This window comes from Colias croceus, chromosome Z, assembly GCF_905220415.1.
Source record: "Colias croceus chromosome Z, ilColCroc2.1".
Classification (NCBI taxonomy): domain Eukaryota; kingdom Metazoa; phylum Arthropoda; class Insecta; order Lepidoptera; family Pieridae; genus Colias; species Colias croceus.
The window spans coordinates 7,388,957-7,403,057 of record NC_059568.1 but is presented as its reverse complement, the minus strand read 5'-3'; the positions used below and the strand labels follow the sequence as shown (position 1 = coordinate 7,403,057).

Genomic DNA, 14,101 nt, shown 5'->3' with positions numbered 1-14,101 from the left:
CTGCAGCCGCGATACACGCGACAAGCGCTACACAGACCAAAAAGTTTGAGACGATGTAATAAAAGTTTCACTTTAAAAGTTAAGCAAATGTGCAGTTCTAACAAAACGAAATATCATGTTATTCTATGTCGTCATTACTAGGTTACGTTGTTGAATTTTATTGAACTGTCAAATGTTGCCTATTAAAATGGCTCTACTATAATATAGGTCTACCAGAATCTGATGGCATATTTATATTTAAGAAATAAAAGATTTTCATGTGGCAACTTATTTGACAACTATCAAATTGGTTGTCAAATTATTTGTCTTTTTTGCAGTTGTTATATAATTTTTAGGATTTTGTCTAAAAAATCTTCGAAAATGTCGAAAAAGCCGCTGTGGTCACAAGCAAGAGGTGTTGTTTATAATGTGTATAGAAAAATATTTGATGGAGAAGGGTCAAACACATCACAATTTTCAATTTAGAAGATTTTATTGGTAAATTGGACTTACCCGCTTTGATACTTTTAATTAAAAAATATTATATGTAGGTAACTATAATATTGTTTGTTGATTGGAATATAATTTTATGAAAACTTATTACAGGAGTTTCCAATACGGCTATTCGTCCAGTCCAATCTGTCCAAGTCAATTTTATAATGTGTGTTTCTGTTAATACTTACGAAAATAAACATAGTTTTATTTTACTTTTATTTTATTTTATAAAAAATTATAAGCAGTCTAGTTTTCTATCGATATAACATCGATATTTTCACATGGCATAATGATAATGAACATACAAATATAGGTATGTGTAAATAATAATATGTATTACCTGTGTAAAAGTAATATGTATATTATACATGTAAGTATGTACCTACATAATATTAAGTGGATATCTCATTATTAAGTACAGTATTGTCCACTTATGTAATGTGACTAATGATATTGAGAACAAACTAAAAAATAAGCAGTATCAAGATCGTTCAGTCCATTTTCCCTAGGGTTGCACACTCAAAATTTTGATTTCCCTAATTGCCATCAGATTCTGGTTTACCTATAGCTTCAATTAAGTAAACCGTAATCTGTGCTTTTACGCCACGTTTACCGTATCTTACAAAACTTAAAATTCTGCTATTCATGAGTAATATAAACGCGAAAGTTTGTATGTTTGTTTGTTACTTGTTCAGTCAAAAATTTTTGAACCGATTTTCATGAAATTCGACTGGACATAAATCGCACACTGTGCTTCTTGCTGTGCTTCAATGTTCATAGATACTATAAGAATTCTTTTTATAATGAATTTATATACGTTGTAATGGTACGCCACATTGATAAATTTATTCGTTAATATTATGTCAAACTACCACAATAATTATTTTGATTAAGATTCTGATCTTGATTCTGATCACAGATTCTGATGAACAAAATTGAATGACTTAGCCTCCCCATTCGCAGTCTGGTAAAAATACATTTCCAGACATTTCCTTACAATTTTTGAATGGAAAGACAAGGGAAAGACAGGAGCTAACCGAATACCTACCGATTCTTTACGTTATTTTCATTATAGGCAGGTAGTAGTGTCATGTAATCACTATTTAATGTAAAAAAAAACATTCGCTTTCCGCCGTTTTCGTATAGGTATATATTATAATATTAAGCATTAGATCTTTAATAATGTGGAAAAGTGTTTGAGGATGTTTTTTTAAGAAAGAGTGATATAAGAAGAAGGGTTTAGGCCGTTTAGGTCATCGAGCTATTGTTGTTAATCTAAGGTTGTTAGTATCTCAATGGTTTAGGTTTACTATTAGGATTTAAACAAAGCGGAAAGCCGCGGGTGGGTAACTAGTAAAGAACAGTTTACATTCACACACACGCGCACAGCTGGTTTTTATTAAATACATATAAATAAATAAAGTTCTTCATGATATATTCAAAATCTGCTAAGAAAAAAATACAAAAATTCAATATGTGAAAATTTCGCAAACAAGCAAAAGGCGCGTTAATCGATATTATTAATGTTCGATTTCATTATTTTCTAATAAGGCGAAACCACAGGGCGAACCGCACACATACAATAATATTTTTAACCAATAATTTACGGTTACAAAAAACGTGCAAAAAAAGATTTCAAGAAAAGACAAAAATAAAAATCTGTACCTATAGCACTCTGGCAAGCTTGAACTGTCACACACAACTTACAAGTGGCAGCCCTCTGCTAATCAGACTTTTGCGTAAATTGTTGTATTTGTTCTGACTTCCGTTCCGTACCATCGTTTTTCATAGATACCTACATATTATCTATTGAGTATTCATACCATCCTATAAATTTAAGACGTAGTGGATGTGAATCACTCCTGTTTTCTCTGAATAAAGTGTTATACTCATGTGTAATTTGTAAACAATAAACATTGGCTAAAACCATGAATATCTCGAAATTTAATTAACGTTCCTAATATTGGTTTATAACTTGTTATTTGAATTTTGCGACTAGCTAAAGGTACTTTGAAACTAAACATATTTATTGATATATCGGTTTAAACAGCCTGTTCATATGGAGTCAGAACATCAACCTAAATTAAGTCCGATACGAGCGTTTCAAGGTTTGTGTGACATATTCTAAATAGAGAAAAGTTTTTCGTATGCCCTCAATTTGTGCATTTTTTTTTTGTGAACAGTTCTACATGGAGGTAGTATGGATCCTGAAGATGATGACGCAAATTTAAACAATCTCACGAGTCTTTCAGATTACCACGATTATGAACCGAGTTTAGAATTCGATGATTCCGAACTGATTCAAGCCACTGGCCTTGGTAAGTTTGTTGAAAGCTGATTAAATTTTTTATTTTTTGTATAATTTCATTGCCTTATAAATTATAAACTGAAGAGGTAATTATTATATATGAAAATTTAAATTGTTCTGTAACATGTCCTTTATAAACCAAGAATTTGTATATTACTATTATTTGTGTAAATTTAAACAAACTGCAGCTGATACATGAATGGAGGTCATTAAATATTATAAGTCAAATTGCATTTGTTTCTCAATACATTACAACTTTATAAAGTGTAAATTATTAGATTTAGTAGTATATAAGGAATAGAAATTCTTAATTTTCTATGTGATTAACAAGCCATACTGCTTAATTGTAAGGATAGTGTTGAACTATAGTATATATATATTTGTAGTTTAAGTTGGTGCTGTTTTTATCTATCTATATATATATATATATATATATATAAACTAGCTTTCCACCCGCGGCTTCGACCGTGCAGTCAAAGAAAAACCCGCATAGTTCCCGTTCCCGTGGGATTTCCTGGATAAAACCTATCCTATTTCCCGGGGTAAAAAGTAGCCTATGTCCTTTCTCGGGTATCAAAATATCTCTATATCAAATTTCATGCAAATTGGTTCAGTAGTTAAGGCGTTATTGAGTAACAGACAGACAGACAGAGTTACTTTCGCATTTATAATATTAGTATGGATGAAACCTGTTTCGCGTTGTCACAACATCACCTGTTAACAGGTGGACCCATTTCGATAATTCTTTTCTTGATATATTCCTTGATGTACGAGGTTGATTCTTATGTAGAGAAAACGTCAATATGTATCACGGGCGAAGCTAGTTATTAATAATCACAATGTGAATAAATGAGTTGAAATTCTCAGAATAGCTATAAATATAATTTACATTGTAAATTATAAGCTTTATTATTACTAAACATATTTTGTTTATAGTTAACAAAAGTAGTGAATAATATATGTGGATTGATTCTTTTGGAATTTGGCAATATAAAGCAACTAGCTGATGATTGACATTCTTTGTATAATAACAAACATAATGAAAAAAGAATTATCGATATAGGTTCAGCGGTTCATGCATGATTCTGTGACCAACAATAAAAACAAATCATATATGTAAATAAATTGACTGGTGGTTCTTTACTCTATATTATATAAGTCTAGATTTGCAGCTGTGTCATTTTGTTTTGGTTATAATTAATTATTGAAAACATTTTCACAATTATACATTAATATATGTAATTAAAGTTAACTTTCTTTATTAAACAATATAAACTATACAACTATGTATATAAACTGTACCACTAGTATGATGACTTTATAAAGCCTTAAGAGTTTATGAAGGGATATTTGAATATATGTATATGTCACAGTCATCTGGTTGAATCTGCAATTTGATTTAATGACTATGTTTAATTGAATGATAAGATAACTCACCAAATTGTTGAATGTAATGTTATGTATAGTAGTAGTAGTTATGTATAGTTTAAACGGTGTCTTGATGGTAAGTTATTATGTTACTTTCATTTTGTTTTAGCCCCACAATCATCTTCGTTTGGTAAATGTCAAGCCTCAGCAACCCTTGCCATTCAATGAACGCTCTAGTCATTCAATTGAATGTCCTCATTTAATGACTAGCATATTCATTCAATTGAATGTCGTCATTCAATGAATATGCTAATCATTCAATCAAATAGCTGATTCAACCAGATGACTGTGACATATATGTATACATACATACTGCATATATGCAGGCCCTATAAATAACAGAAAGAAGGCTCTATAGTGCATCATAATTACCAGACGGAAATCGGAATAGATATATGTATATATTATGTGCTTGATGCACCTTGTGGTTTCACTTATGGCTGAAACCACAGTGTCAATCTGCCTTTCATACATTATTTCTCTCTGGGTCTTGGACTATTTTTATAAAAAATTCATCTTAATAGTTTTACGCATAGATTTATTGTACCTTTTATATCTTATTTATTATGGATATATTGTAATGTGTTTTAAAAGTTTATTATTTATAACTGATAAAACACCAACATTCAATAACAGATATAATACATGTATGTTTGATTATATTCTGTTTAAAGAGACAATCTTATCTATTCCTGCCCACTCATGTTTCCACTGTTTATGAAGGGAACATGCACCTTGTTACCATATAACTTTTTTAACACAACACTTCATATTAACTATATTGATATACTTTATGAAATTTATGAAAATATAATAAAATTTATCTTATGAATTTTCGTATTCGCATCCCAAAATGTTACACATGACGTATTTTCTGATTGCATTGAGAGAGAGTTAAGAAAATATGGCCTATATTTAAATTATTTTTCTCATTGTAAAAACTGTATTGGATAATATCTGTTAAGTTTTTAAAACTTAACTCAAGTAGTTTTTGAGTAAAGTTTAAAAAAAAAGAACAAACCTATTTTTTTTATGTTGTAACTTTAAATTTATGATTTTAGCAATTTTTCCTTTAACTGTACTATATGTCGTTGCTACCTACCAAATTTCAAGATTTTGTGTTCACGGCAATAGCCCTGTAGATTTTTATTCCCTTGCGAATGTCGAAATTTGCGAATGAAGTTCATGAATATAATATATACAGCTACATTACTCTAAATTTTACATATTTTCTAATCGGCTATTTGTCTTTTTGATCTCTCCCTAGGTTCAAACGAATTAAAAGATGAGAATTTGAAAATAAAATACTCTATCCACCTACCTAGGTATGTTAGAAAAATTAATAACTTTTAAAACTACTGGAACCAAAGAAAAATGTCATTAAATAAACATTGCCGAAAATAATGCCTATTAAACACATTTTGTCTCTTCTGTATAATAAAAAATACATCTAAGTGACTTTAATGAGGGTATAGGTATAGAGATAGCTCTTCGATTTTATGATACTCACAATTATTATAAATCAGGTTTGATACTTTCACACCCACTCACATAAATATTCAATTCCTACTAACTACACTTATTGCATACTAGCTTCCGCCCGCGACTCCGTCCGCGCGGATGTCGGTCTTTGCGTGGATGGTTTATTTCTCCATTTTGAGTAACTCGGATATCTTATAAATATCTATTGGACCCAAATACGGCTAGGTCTATAATAATACGCAACGTGTGTTCGCGGTACCTACTACAGAACAACGTCTATGGATAACTGAAAAATTGAGATTAATTTTTTTTCTACGTATTTTTCCAGGATAAAAAGTATCCTATTTTACGCCCAGGATAATAAGGTATAATTATACCAAGTTTCATCGAAATCGAACCGGTAGTTTTCACGTGATGTCTTCACATACAGACAGACAGACAGACAGACAGACAAAAATTTTTTTAATCACATATTCGGGTTTGGTATCGATCCAGTAACACCCCCTGCTAGTTATTTTTTCAATATTTTCAATGTACAGAATTGACCCTTCTACAGATTTATTATATGTATAGATAATATGTATTACGTTATTAATAAAAAATAAATACATAATACCTTTCATGAATATATCCGGTATAACAAATTTTTTAATGTTAATTCATACAAGACAGTATTGCATTACCTCACCGAATTTTTTTTAAATTTTGAACCCTTTAAATTCAAAAACAGTATTGAACTGTTAGATAACGTTGATGTTTTTGAAATCGTCGTCAATCGATAATGAATAATAATCTTGCTTAATATATAATAATAAAAAATGTACAATACCATAAACTTCATTATTAATTTCTCATGTTCTCCATTTGCTAGCCTGCAGCACTTTACCTATAGTTCGAATTGTATGACGTAAATTCATTTCATTTTAAATTGTTTGACTATGAAGTTGTAATTGCAAGCCTTAGCACTCATATTATTTACAAGCCCGCTAGTAACCGCTGCAATATTGTCCACCCACCCCACACCCCACATTGCACCTAACAGCCTTTTATTTTACACCGTTGTCAGTTGCTTATTGATAGTAGAGCTATACACATCTCGGTGATACCTTGTGTTTGTTATGATCTACTGTTATATTAAAATGTGGTCGATTCACGAGGACGTGACTTAATTAATTTTCAAATGAAAATGAACTATTTAGTGTGTTTATTTAATTTCATGGAGCAATGAAAATTTCATCGATGTTATAAAATGTTGTGAGGAAAATTAATTTTAGCGCCACTACCACCGGAATTGCTTGATTTGTCGGAAGAGTTGATTACACGTTCAAGTAGCGACGGCACCATAGAAGAAAACTTTGAAAAGGAACTCGGTCCGCAAACTTACTCTGAGGTAATAATTTTGATCACTCGTTTATTTCATAATATTTTTTTGTTTGCAAGAATATTTTTGATGGAGCAACTTGTTAAAGCTTTGTTTGTTTATAAACTTTTACATTATTTTTGTGTCATGTCGATATTTTTGTGTCAACGCTATGCTAGTTAGCGGAAATAATTAATAACAATGCAGCTATGCGAGATTAACTTAAGTTACTCATATTTAATTATTAAAAGTTAAGTTAATTTTAACACTGACCCATCGAAATAAATTTAGACCTTTTCAAAATATTTAATCAATAAGTTGAAATTTAGAAAGCATGCGTCCTTACTATCGTGTGCATAATACAATTACCCTGAATTTCAGAATAGATATAGATATGTAGTACTGCGCGGCGCTCGATCGATATTAAAATCTAGGTCTCCCAGGGTAGCGCAACAGATTCAGGTCATTATTAACGTGGGCGTACAAGCGACCTCTAGAACAGTACACGCTTCGTAGAGTTCCCGCTAACTTAACACCTACAACATCCTCATTATATTGTTATCATCAAAATATACTAATTATTTTTGTTACATGAAGCGTTAATTTGTTATCTCTTATTACTAATATTTATCCCTTATTTTTCTGTTCTCATCAAAACCTCCGTTACATTCAAATTTTATGAATTTTTAAATCTTTTGTTATTTAATAGGTCAAGTTTTACACTTGAAAGACTGAAATAGAATCAGGTAAATTATATTCCTTTTCATTAAATGTAGGTCAGTACGATGCTTGAATCTTTCAGGTTGAAGTTAATTTATTTCTTTATAAATATCGCTTGTATACATTTCTGCAGATTATCTCATGCTCCCTCGACTATGACTTGTTCTCGGAACTAAATCAGAGTAGGTTGGTCGAAGTAGTAGGCGATGATGATATCGGTCGCCGAATCATTGTAGTATCGGCTTGTCGCCTGCCTCCTGCTAAGGACATACATCCTGACTATTTGCTGCGGTAAGCCTCGTTGTATTTATGGACTCCATACTAGTCAATTAGATTAATTTCTTCCCTGGCATAATTTCTAAATGAGGTTTATATCATCAACAGGTTCCTTATGTTCACATTGGATAAGTACGTGGAACAAGACTATAGTGTCATCTATTTCCATTATGGTCTCACTAGCAGAAATAAGCCACCTTTGTCTTGGCTTTGGAAAGCTTACAAAGCGTTCGATCGAAAGTACAAAAAGAATCTCAAAGCTCTGTATCTCGTACATCCAACAAATTTCATACGAATCGTTTGGCAAATGCTAAGACCCGCTATTAGCGTTAAGTTTGGTAGGAAGATGATGTACGTTAATTACTTACATGAATTACAACAATATTTAGATTTGGAAAAAGTTCAAATTCCCGAGCGAGTAATTGAGTGAGTATACATTAGTTAGTTGTGTTTGTCTTGATTGGTTTGAATTTTATTTTTGACTGTGTATATTTTAGGTACGACAAAGTCCTTTTGTCAAAAAATCCACGTGCCGCAGAAATAGCGCGTCAAAATATGGAACGTGCAGGAAAGCCTCAGGAACGAGGGGAGGCCAGCGCTAAAGACAGCCTGTCGCCTCCCTCCACCCAACAGTTCGGGGTTTCTTTACAGTTTATCAAGGAAAATAATTCGGACATGGTTGATGCCATTCCGCCTGTAGTGCGGCAGTGTGTTGAGTTTTTGTCGCAACCAGACGGTGGGTTTAATTTTATTTTCACTTTTAAGTTTTAATTCAAACATAAGACATGTTTGAAATAAAACTTAAAACATAAGGATACTTAAAATAAAAAGAACTAGTGTATAATGTTACGTGTTTGTTATAGCTTTGGAAACAGAAGGCATATTCCGGAGATCCGCAAATTTGGCAGTCGTTAAGGAACTGCAACGGGCTTGCAACAGAGGGGAAACAATTTCGTTTAAAAACGATCCTCATATTGCTGCTGTGTTATTAAAAACATTTTTACGGGATCTTGAGGAGCCCCTGATGACATTCGATCTTTATGACGAAATTATTCAATTTCAATGTGAGAATGCGGCATGTTTTTATCTCGCTATTTTAAGTAAAATTTGTGGTTTTTCGTTAAAACATTTTAATTTTTATCTTATTTTTTTTCAGCCTGGCCAATAAGTGAAAGACCAAGGAAGGTAAAGATATTAGTCTTGGAGAGACTTCCGCTGGATAACTACAAACTGCTGAAATACGTTATCCAATTCTTATGGAAGGTATGTATTAACCCATGTACGTGTTATCGCTCCGTCGAATGGCCGGTTGCAACTTTGGCAATTTTTCAGGTCCAGGACAGAAGCTGTCTCAATAAAATGACAAGTAGCAACTTGGCGGTCGTGTTTGGCCCTAACTTATCTTGGCCTCCGACTGGACAAATGTCACTTCAGTCAATTGCTCCCATCAACGCATTCACTGACTTCCTGCTCGAAAATCAAGAAACGATATTCATTATTTAATAATCGAAGTTGTATGTTTGAGTACGGCATAATGTTTGAGATCGAGTCCGAGGAGACGCTGAAAATATGAAACCATTTAATAAAAAATAATATTATAAGTTAACCGGCAAAATGTGTCGTCTTTGTCGTACCTAAATTTGAGATTATTCTAAACGTAATTTATATATTGGATGGTCTAATTAATAATTTTCTTATCAATGGTTGAAATAAAACCTAGTTATATTCATAATAACATATAAATGTTGATGTCTAATAGTATCGTTTTAAAATGAACGGTAGTAATTATTGTTGATGTTGTTTTGTAACGAAGAGATCTAATATTGTTCTTATGAAGTAAATGTTAACAGGAATGAATATATTATGTACATGAAATGTGTGAAAAAAATTGCCAAAAATTTGGTGCCACGTTTCATATTATGGTAAAATAATTCTAAAAGATAAGAATGGCTATCACGTTATTACCCGCTCCTAACCTGAGATACTTGTTGTTATACTATTTGCACGTTAGTCATATTTCTTAAGATATAGCTACCCTACTTTGTTTCACCACAATATTATTCCACTCAAAGAGGAACTTCAGATATTTGTATAGGCCTGTTCTTAATTATATAAACGATGAAAAGACAAATAAAAATTTATTAGCGCAACCTAACATTATGCACGTCTTATATTAGTTTTCAAAAAGCGTTCATCAAAATATAAATGCTTATGAGATTTGTATGTCTGCGCATTGGATCCAGCTGATTGTTAGCAGTACTCAGCACATCGGAAATAGCGAATTTGAAGACTGATTTTAAACAATAGTAGAGTGGAATGGTTTCTAACGTTAGTTCTAAATACGCGTGTGTTACGTTCACATTATGGCGTATTGGTTTTAGCACTTTTCTGTGTTTGTTCTAATTCTAATAGCTTTAGTTGTGATCATTACTCGATTCCAATTAAAAATATGTCAACACACTCGTTTGTTTATAGTACAATTATTAAACCACCATTATCATAACCTTATTTAAGTTATTTAAGTATGTATATCGAATGATAAAAATCGCACAATAGAACGTACGTGGTAGAAGGGTGCAAATACGTTGTATCAATATACTTTTTATTTAATGTTTAGTTACTAATATTTTTCATCTCTTGTAAGTTTTTAAAATTTTTATTGTAAGTAATTGCGCATCCATCTTGAATTTTTGACAATTTTTTTAAGTTGGACTGTAGTAACGATATAATATGTGGTAATTAGGCATAATATGTATTTGTCGTTAAATGGATGTTTCATATTGTATTATAAATTAAATATAAGAGTATGGAAATTTGTTATTTGTCAACGAAACAAAATGGGTATTGGGTATTTATGGATCTAACCAAAAAATAAAAATGTGTATAATTATTTACTTATGTTTAGTTTCTAAAAGTATTTGTTGTAGTGAATTCATGTAGATATTCAGGGTGTAGATGAGATTGTAAGGAAGTCAATACACTATGTGTAAAAAAGTAGCGATCTGGTCTTGGAAGAAAATGTATTACCTTCTTATTTTTTAATAAAAAATAAATAAATATGCACTAGGTGCAGCACAAAATAGGTGGTGGCACTCAATTATAAATTTTATAAAATAAGAATTTATCAATTGATTAATTTACATTTGACATAAATTAATTATTGATGTAACACCCTGAATGTTTAAAGCATATTCAAAGTGGTCTAATTTGTATGTATAAAAGCACCATGATACTACTACATAGGTGCAAAACGAATTAAGGAAATTATATAATTTAAGTGGTTTGTAAGTATACCAAAATTTAGGATTAATCCAATTAGGTTATAATAAACATACGATGTTAAATGATATTTTGTATAACCTTTTTATAAAAATACTAAGTATACATTATCATATTTATTTGTCCGATTGTAGTTGAATATTTGTCTTTGTTTCTACTTGTATTTTTCCATGATCTCTATATATTTTTGATGATTTTTCCTTTTTGTACATTCCTACATTTATCTGTATTTTTTTCAATTCTATCCTAATAGTTACATCCGATGAAATATTTGAGAATATCAAATTGACCATCGATATTGCGATTTTATAGTATAAGTATAGAATATATAACGTTCATATTATGATGTTTCTGTGGATTGTAAAGTCAGTAGTCACAAATTGATGTTCAAATGTTAAAATTGGTGTGAAAATATTGTAGTGAATACTGAAAAATACATTATCTACGAGAGCTTCATTTATATGTTTCATTAGAAAAATGTTGATGGTACGGATAGACACGTGTCCTAAGCTTCATAGTTATGTCTGTATAACCGAGCCTTATAAAAAAGTAGGGACCGTTCCTTTCTTCTGGTTGATAAGTAATTTGGTATATTAATATGTATATCTATTCCTATATGAATTGTAACGATGTAGAGTATGTTCTATTACGGTCTAATTTTTGTTATACATTGGTAACATTATTTGGGAAATTGTGTAAATGTAGGTATCACAGTTATAGTAAGACCTGAAAGTGCCGTGAACGGCTTGTATTTATTATACAGTTTCAGTTCAACAACATCGTATTATTAAATAATTATTTGAAGGATCAGTTCAAATTTTTACTAAGTTGTTAGACATAAACCCCGTTATTTCATATGTTAAAGTTTACTTTCATCTCTTTTTAGATACTTACAGACTTTGCCACTGTAGCCTATATCATATATATTTACATTATCATACATTAAACATACTCTATTCTAATTTCTAGGTAAATATATGTTAAATGCACAGCGAAGTAACCATGAAGTAACGATATATCGTTGATTATTAAAATATGAGTCGTTGTTTTTTTTCACAGTTTTGTGTTAGAGCTAGCGCGCAAGAGCAACTTTTGTCTCCGCAACTATTTTGTCTCTCCCATCAACTCTATAGGGAGTTGCGTCGCTACGTGCGCGCACTTTCTTACTAGCCCATGGAGTTTATGGGAGAGACAAAATAGTTGCGGAGACAAAAGTTGCTCTTGTGCGCTAGCTCTTAGCGGGATATCATCGCTAATTTTGTGTCACTTAAATTTTAATCACGAAGTATAATTTCGGAGAAATATTCTTCAATGAAATACCTATGTATTGAATTCTTACAAAATATTTTGAATTGCGTATCTTTTATATCTCACGGTGTCCTACGTTTACGATCTGCCTGAATGGTTCCAAACTATTTTAATATTAACCGTCTTTATATACAGTCGTCCGTTATTATATAATTATATGTATAATAATAATAATTAATGTAAAATAAGTAATATGTTTGCGTGAGGGGAATATTTTGTGAAGCTATTTAATATAAATGAAAGCACCTTAAATTTACAGTGTAAGTATTTAAAAAGTTAAAAACCTTGAATCTCATATAATGACATTCCACGTCAAACTATAATAATTTCTCGCTGAATGAATATTCATGTAGGTACCTACATCGGATATGTTTGTGGTTTAAAAGTTTAAAATTGTTTATTTTACATCGCACAGATATTTAAACGTTAAGTAATATTTTAATTGATATTACTATGACATATCTTTATATCTAAATTGTTTCTCTGTCCTTTTCTTCATTTCTCATTTTCTTAATCTATACATACCAAAGTTGTGAATTTAGAGCAACAGTCATTATTACGTACAAAAATTACATTATAATATTTGTTATCATTATTTAGAAGTAATATTATAGATTAGGGAAAACATTCGATGTTCTAAAGAATAATAATAATTTAAGTTAAGTAAGTAATTGTTTATTTTAACAATATGTTTAAAAACATTAAGCGTAGATAAATAATTTATTGTCTTAATTAAATTTGAATTGAAAGTTAGTGGACCTTTATATATATATGCTACCTAGGTACATAATATTATATTACTTTAATCAATCTGAAATTAAAGTTTAAAACAATCAACGTCAATAACACAATTTTTGTAAATATTGTATTACCATAATATTAATATATTAATTGAAAATAACATTTGTTTTATTTATTCTCTCCTAATTATTAATAACAATATATGTACAAATCTAAGTATCTTTGGTCCCGTGCCGAGCCAATACGAGCTATAAGTTATTTTTCTAGATCAGAAGGTGAGCATTAATGTTTATGGAATAATTGATAATAGCAAACAGTTTTTTCTCAAATCATAGCTACATTATGTGTACACTGTACATTATATCCACGAAATAAATAGTCTTGAAGTTTAACAAAAGATTTGAATTTGTTCGCGGTGTTTGTACTTTGCTGTGGTACTTTGTAGTTGAACTCATCCGAAACGGCTTGTCCGATTTTCATGAAATTTTGTGTGCATACTTTTCATCATATTTTCCCTCCCCTTATATCATAATAGTAAGGCAGAACGGCGTTTGCCGGGTCGGGTAGTATTATTTACAAAAAATATTTTTATCGATATCTGTGATCTCAAAAATGTTTAATACTTATTTACATATTATAATTATTACATTACTCTATCATTAGGTATACGAATTTGATAAGTTTTCACTCTTGTCCACAGTCCACAACATTTCCTTATTATTTTT

General features: G+C 30.7%; 1 protein-coding gene across 2 annotated transcripts; it reads left to right on the top strand.

Annotated features, from left to right (window-relative positions):
* Nucleotides 1-2,188: 2,188 nt before the first annotated feature.
* On the top strand, nucleotides 2,189-12,450 carry LOC123705293 (rho GTPase-activating protein 1). Of its 2 annotated transcripts, XM_045654028.1 has the most exons (9): nucleotides 2,190-2,582; nucleotides 2,658-2,792; nucleotides 6,967-7,082; nucleotides 7,906-8,063; nucleotides 8,157-8,474; nucleotides 8,546-8,784; nucleotides 8,912-9,112; nucleotides 9,205-9,311; nucleotides 9,381-12,450. In XM_045654028.1, the coding sequence occupies exons 1-9, from the start codon at nucleotides 2,534-2,536 to the stop codon at nucleotides 9,549-9,551; spliced, it is 1,494 nt and encodes a 497-aa protein (XP_045509984.1). In that variant the 5' UTR covers nucleotides 2,190-2,533; the 3' UTR covers nucleotides 9,552-12,450. The 2 variants fall into 2 exon arrangements, with proteins under 2 accessions (XP_045509985.1, XP_045509984.1); XM_045654029.1 differs by lacking the exon at nucleotides 8,157-8,474 and having other exon boundaries at nucleotides 2,189-2,582.
* The last annotated feature ends 1,651 nt before the right edge of the window (nucleotides 12,451-14,101 follow it).

Bases quoted from the DNA above. Each gene is read 5' to 3' on its own strand.
- LOC123705293 (XM_045654028.1), top strand. From the start codon at position 2,534: ATGGAGTCAGAACATCAACCTAAATTAAGTCCGATACGAGCGTTTCAA. The intron at 8,475-8,545 runs GTGAGTATACAT...TGTATATTTTAG, and splicing joins ATTCCCGAGCGAGTAATTGA to GTACGACAAAGTCCTTTTGT. The intron at 9,113-9,204 runs GTGAGAATGCGG...ATTTTTTTTCAG, and splicing joins CGAAATTATTCAATTTCAAT to CCTGGCCAATAAGTGAAAGA.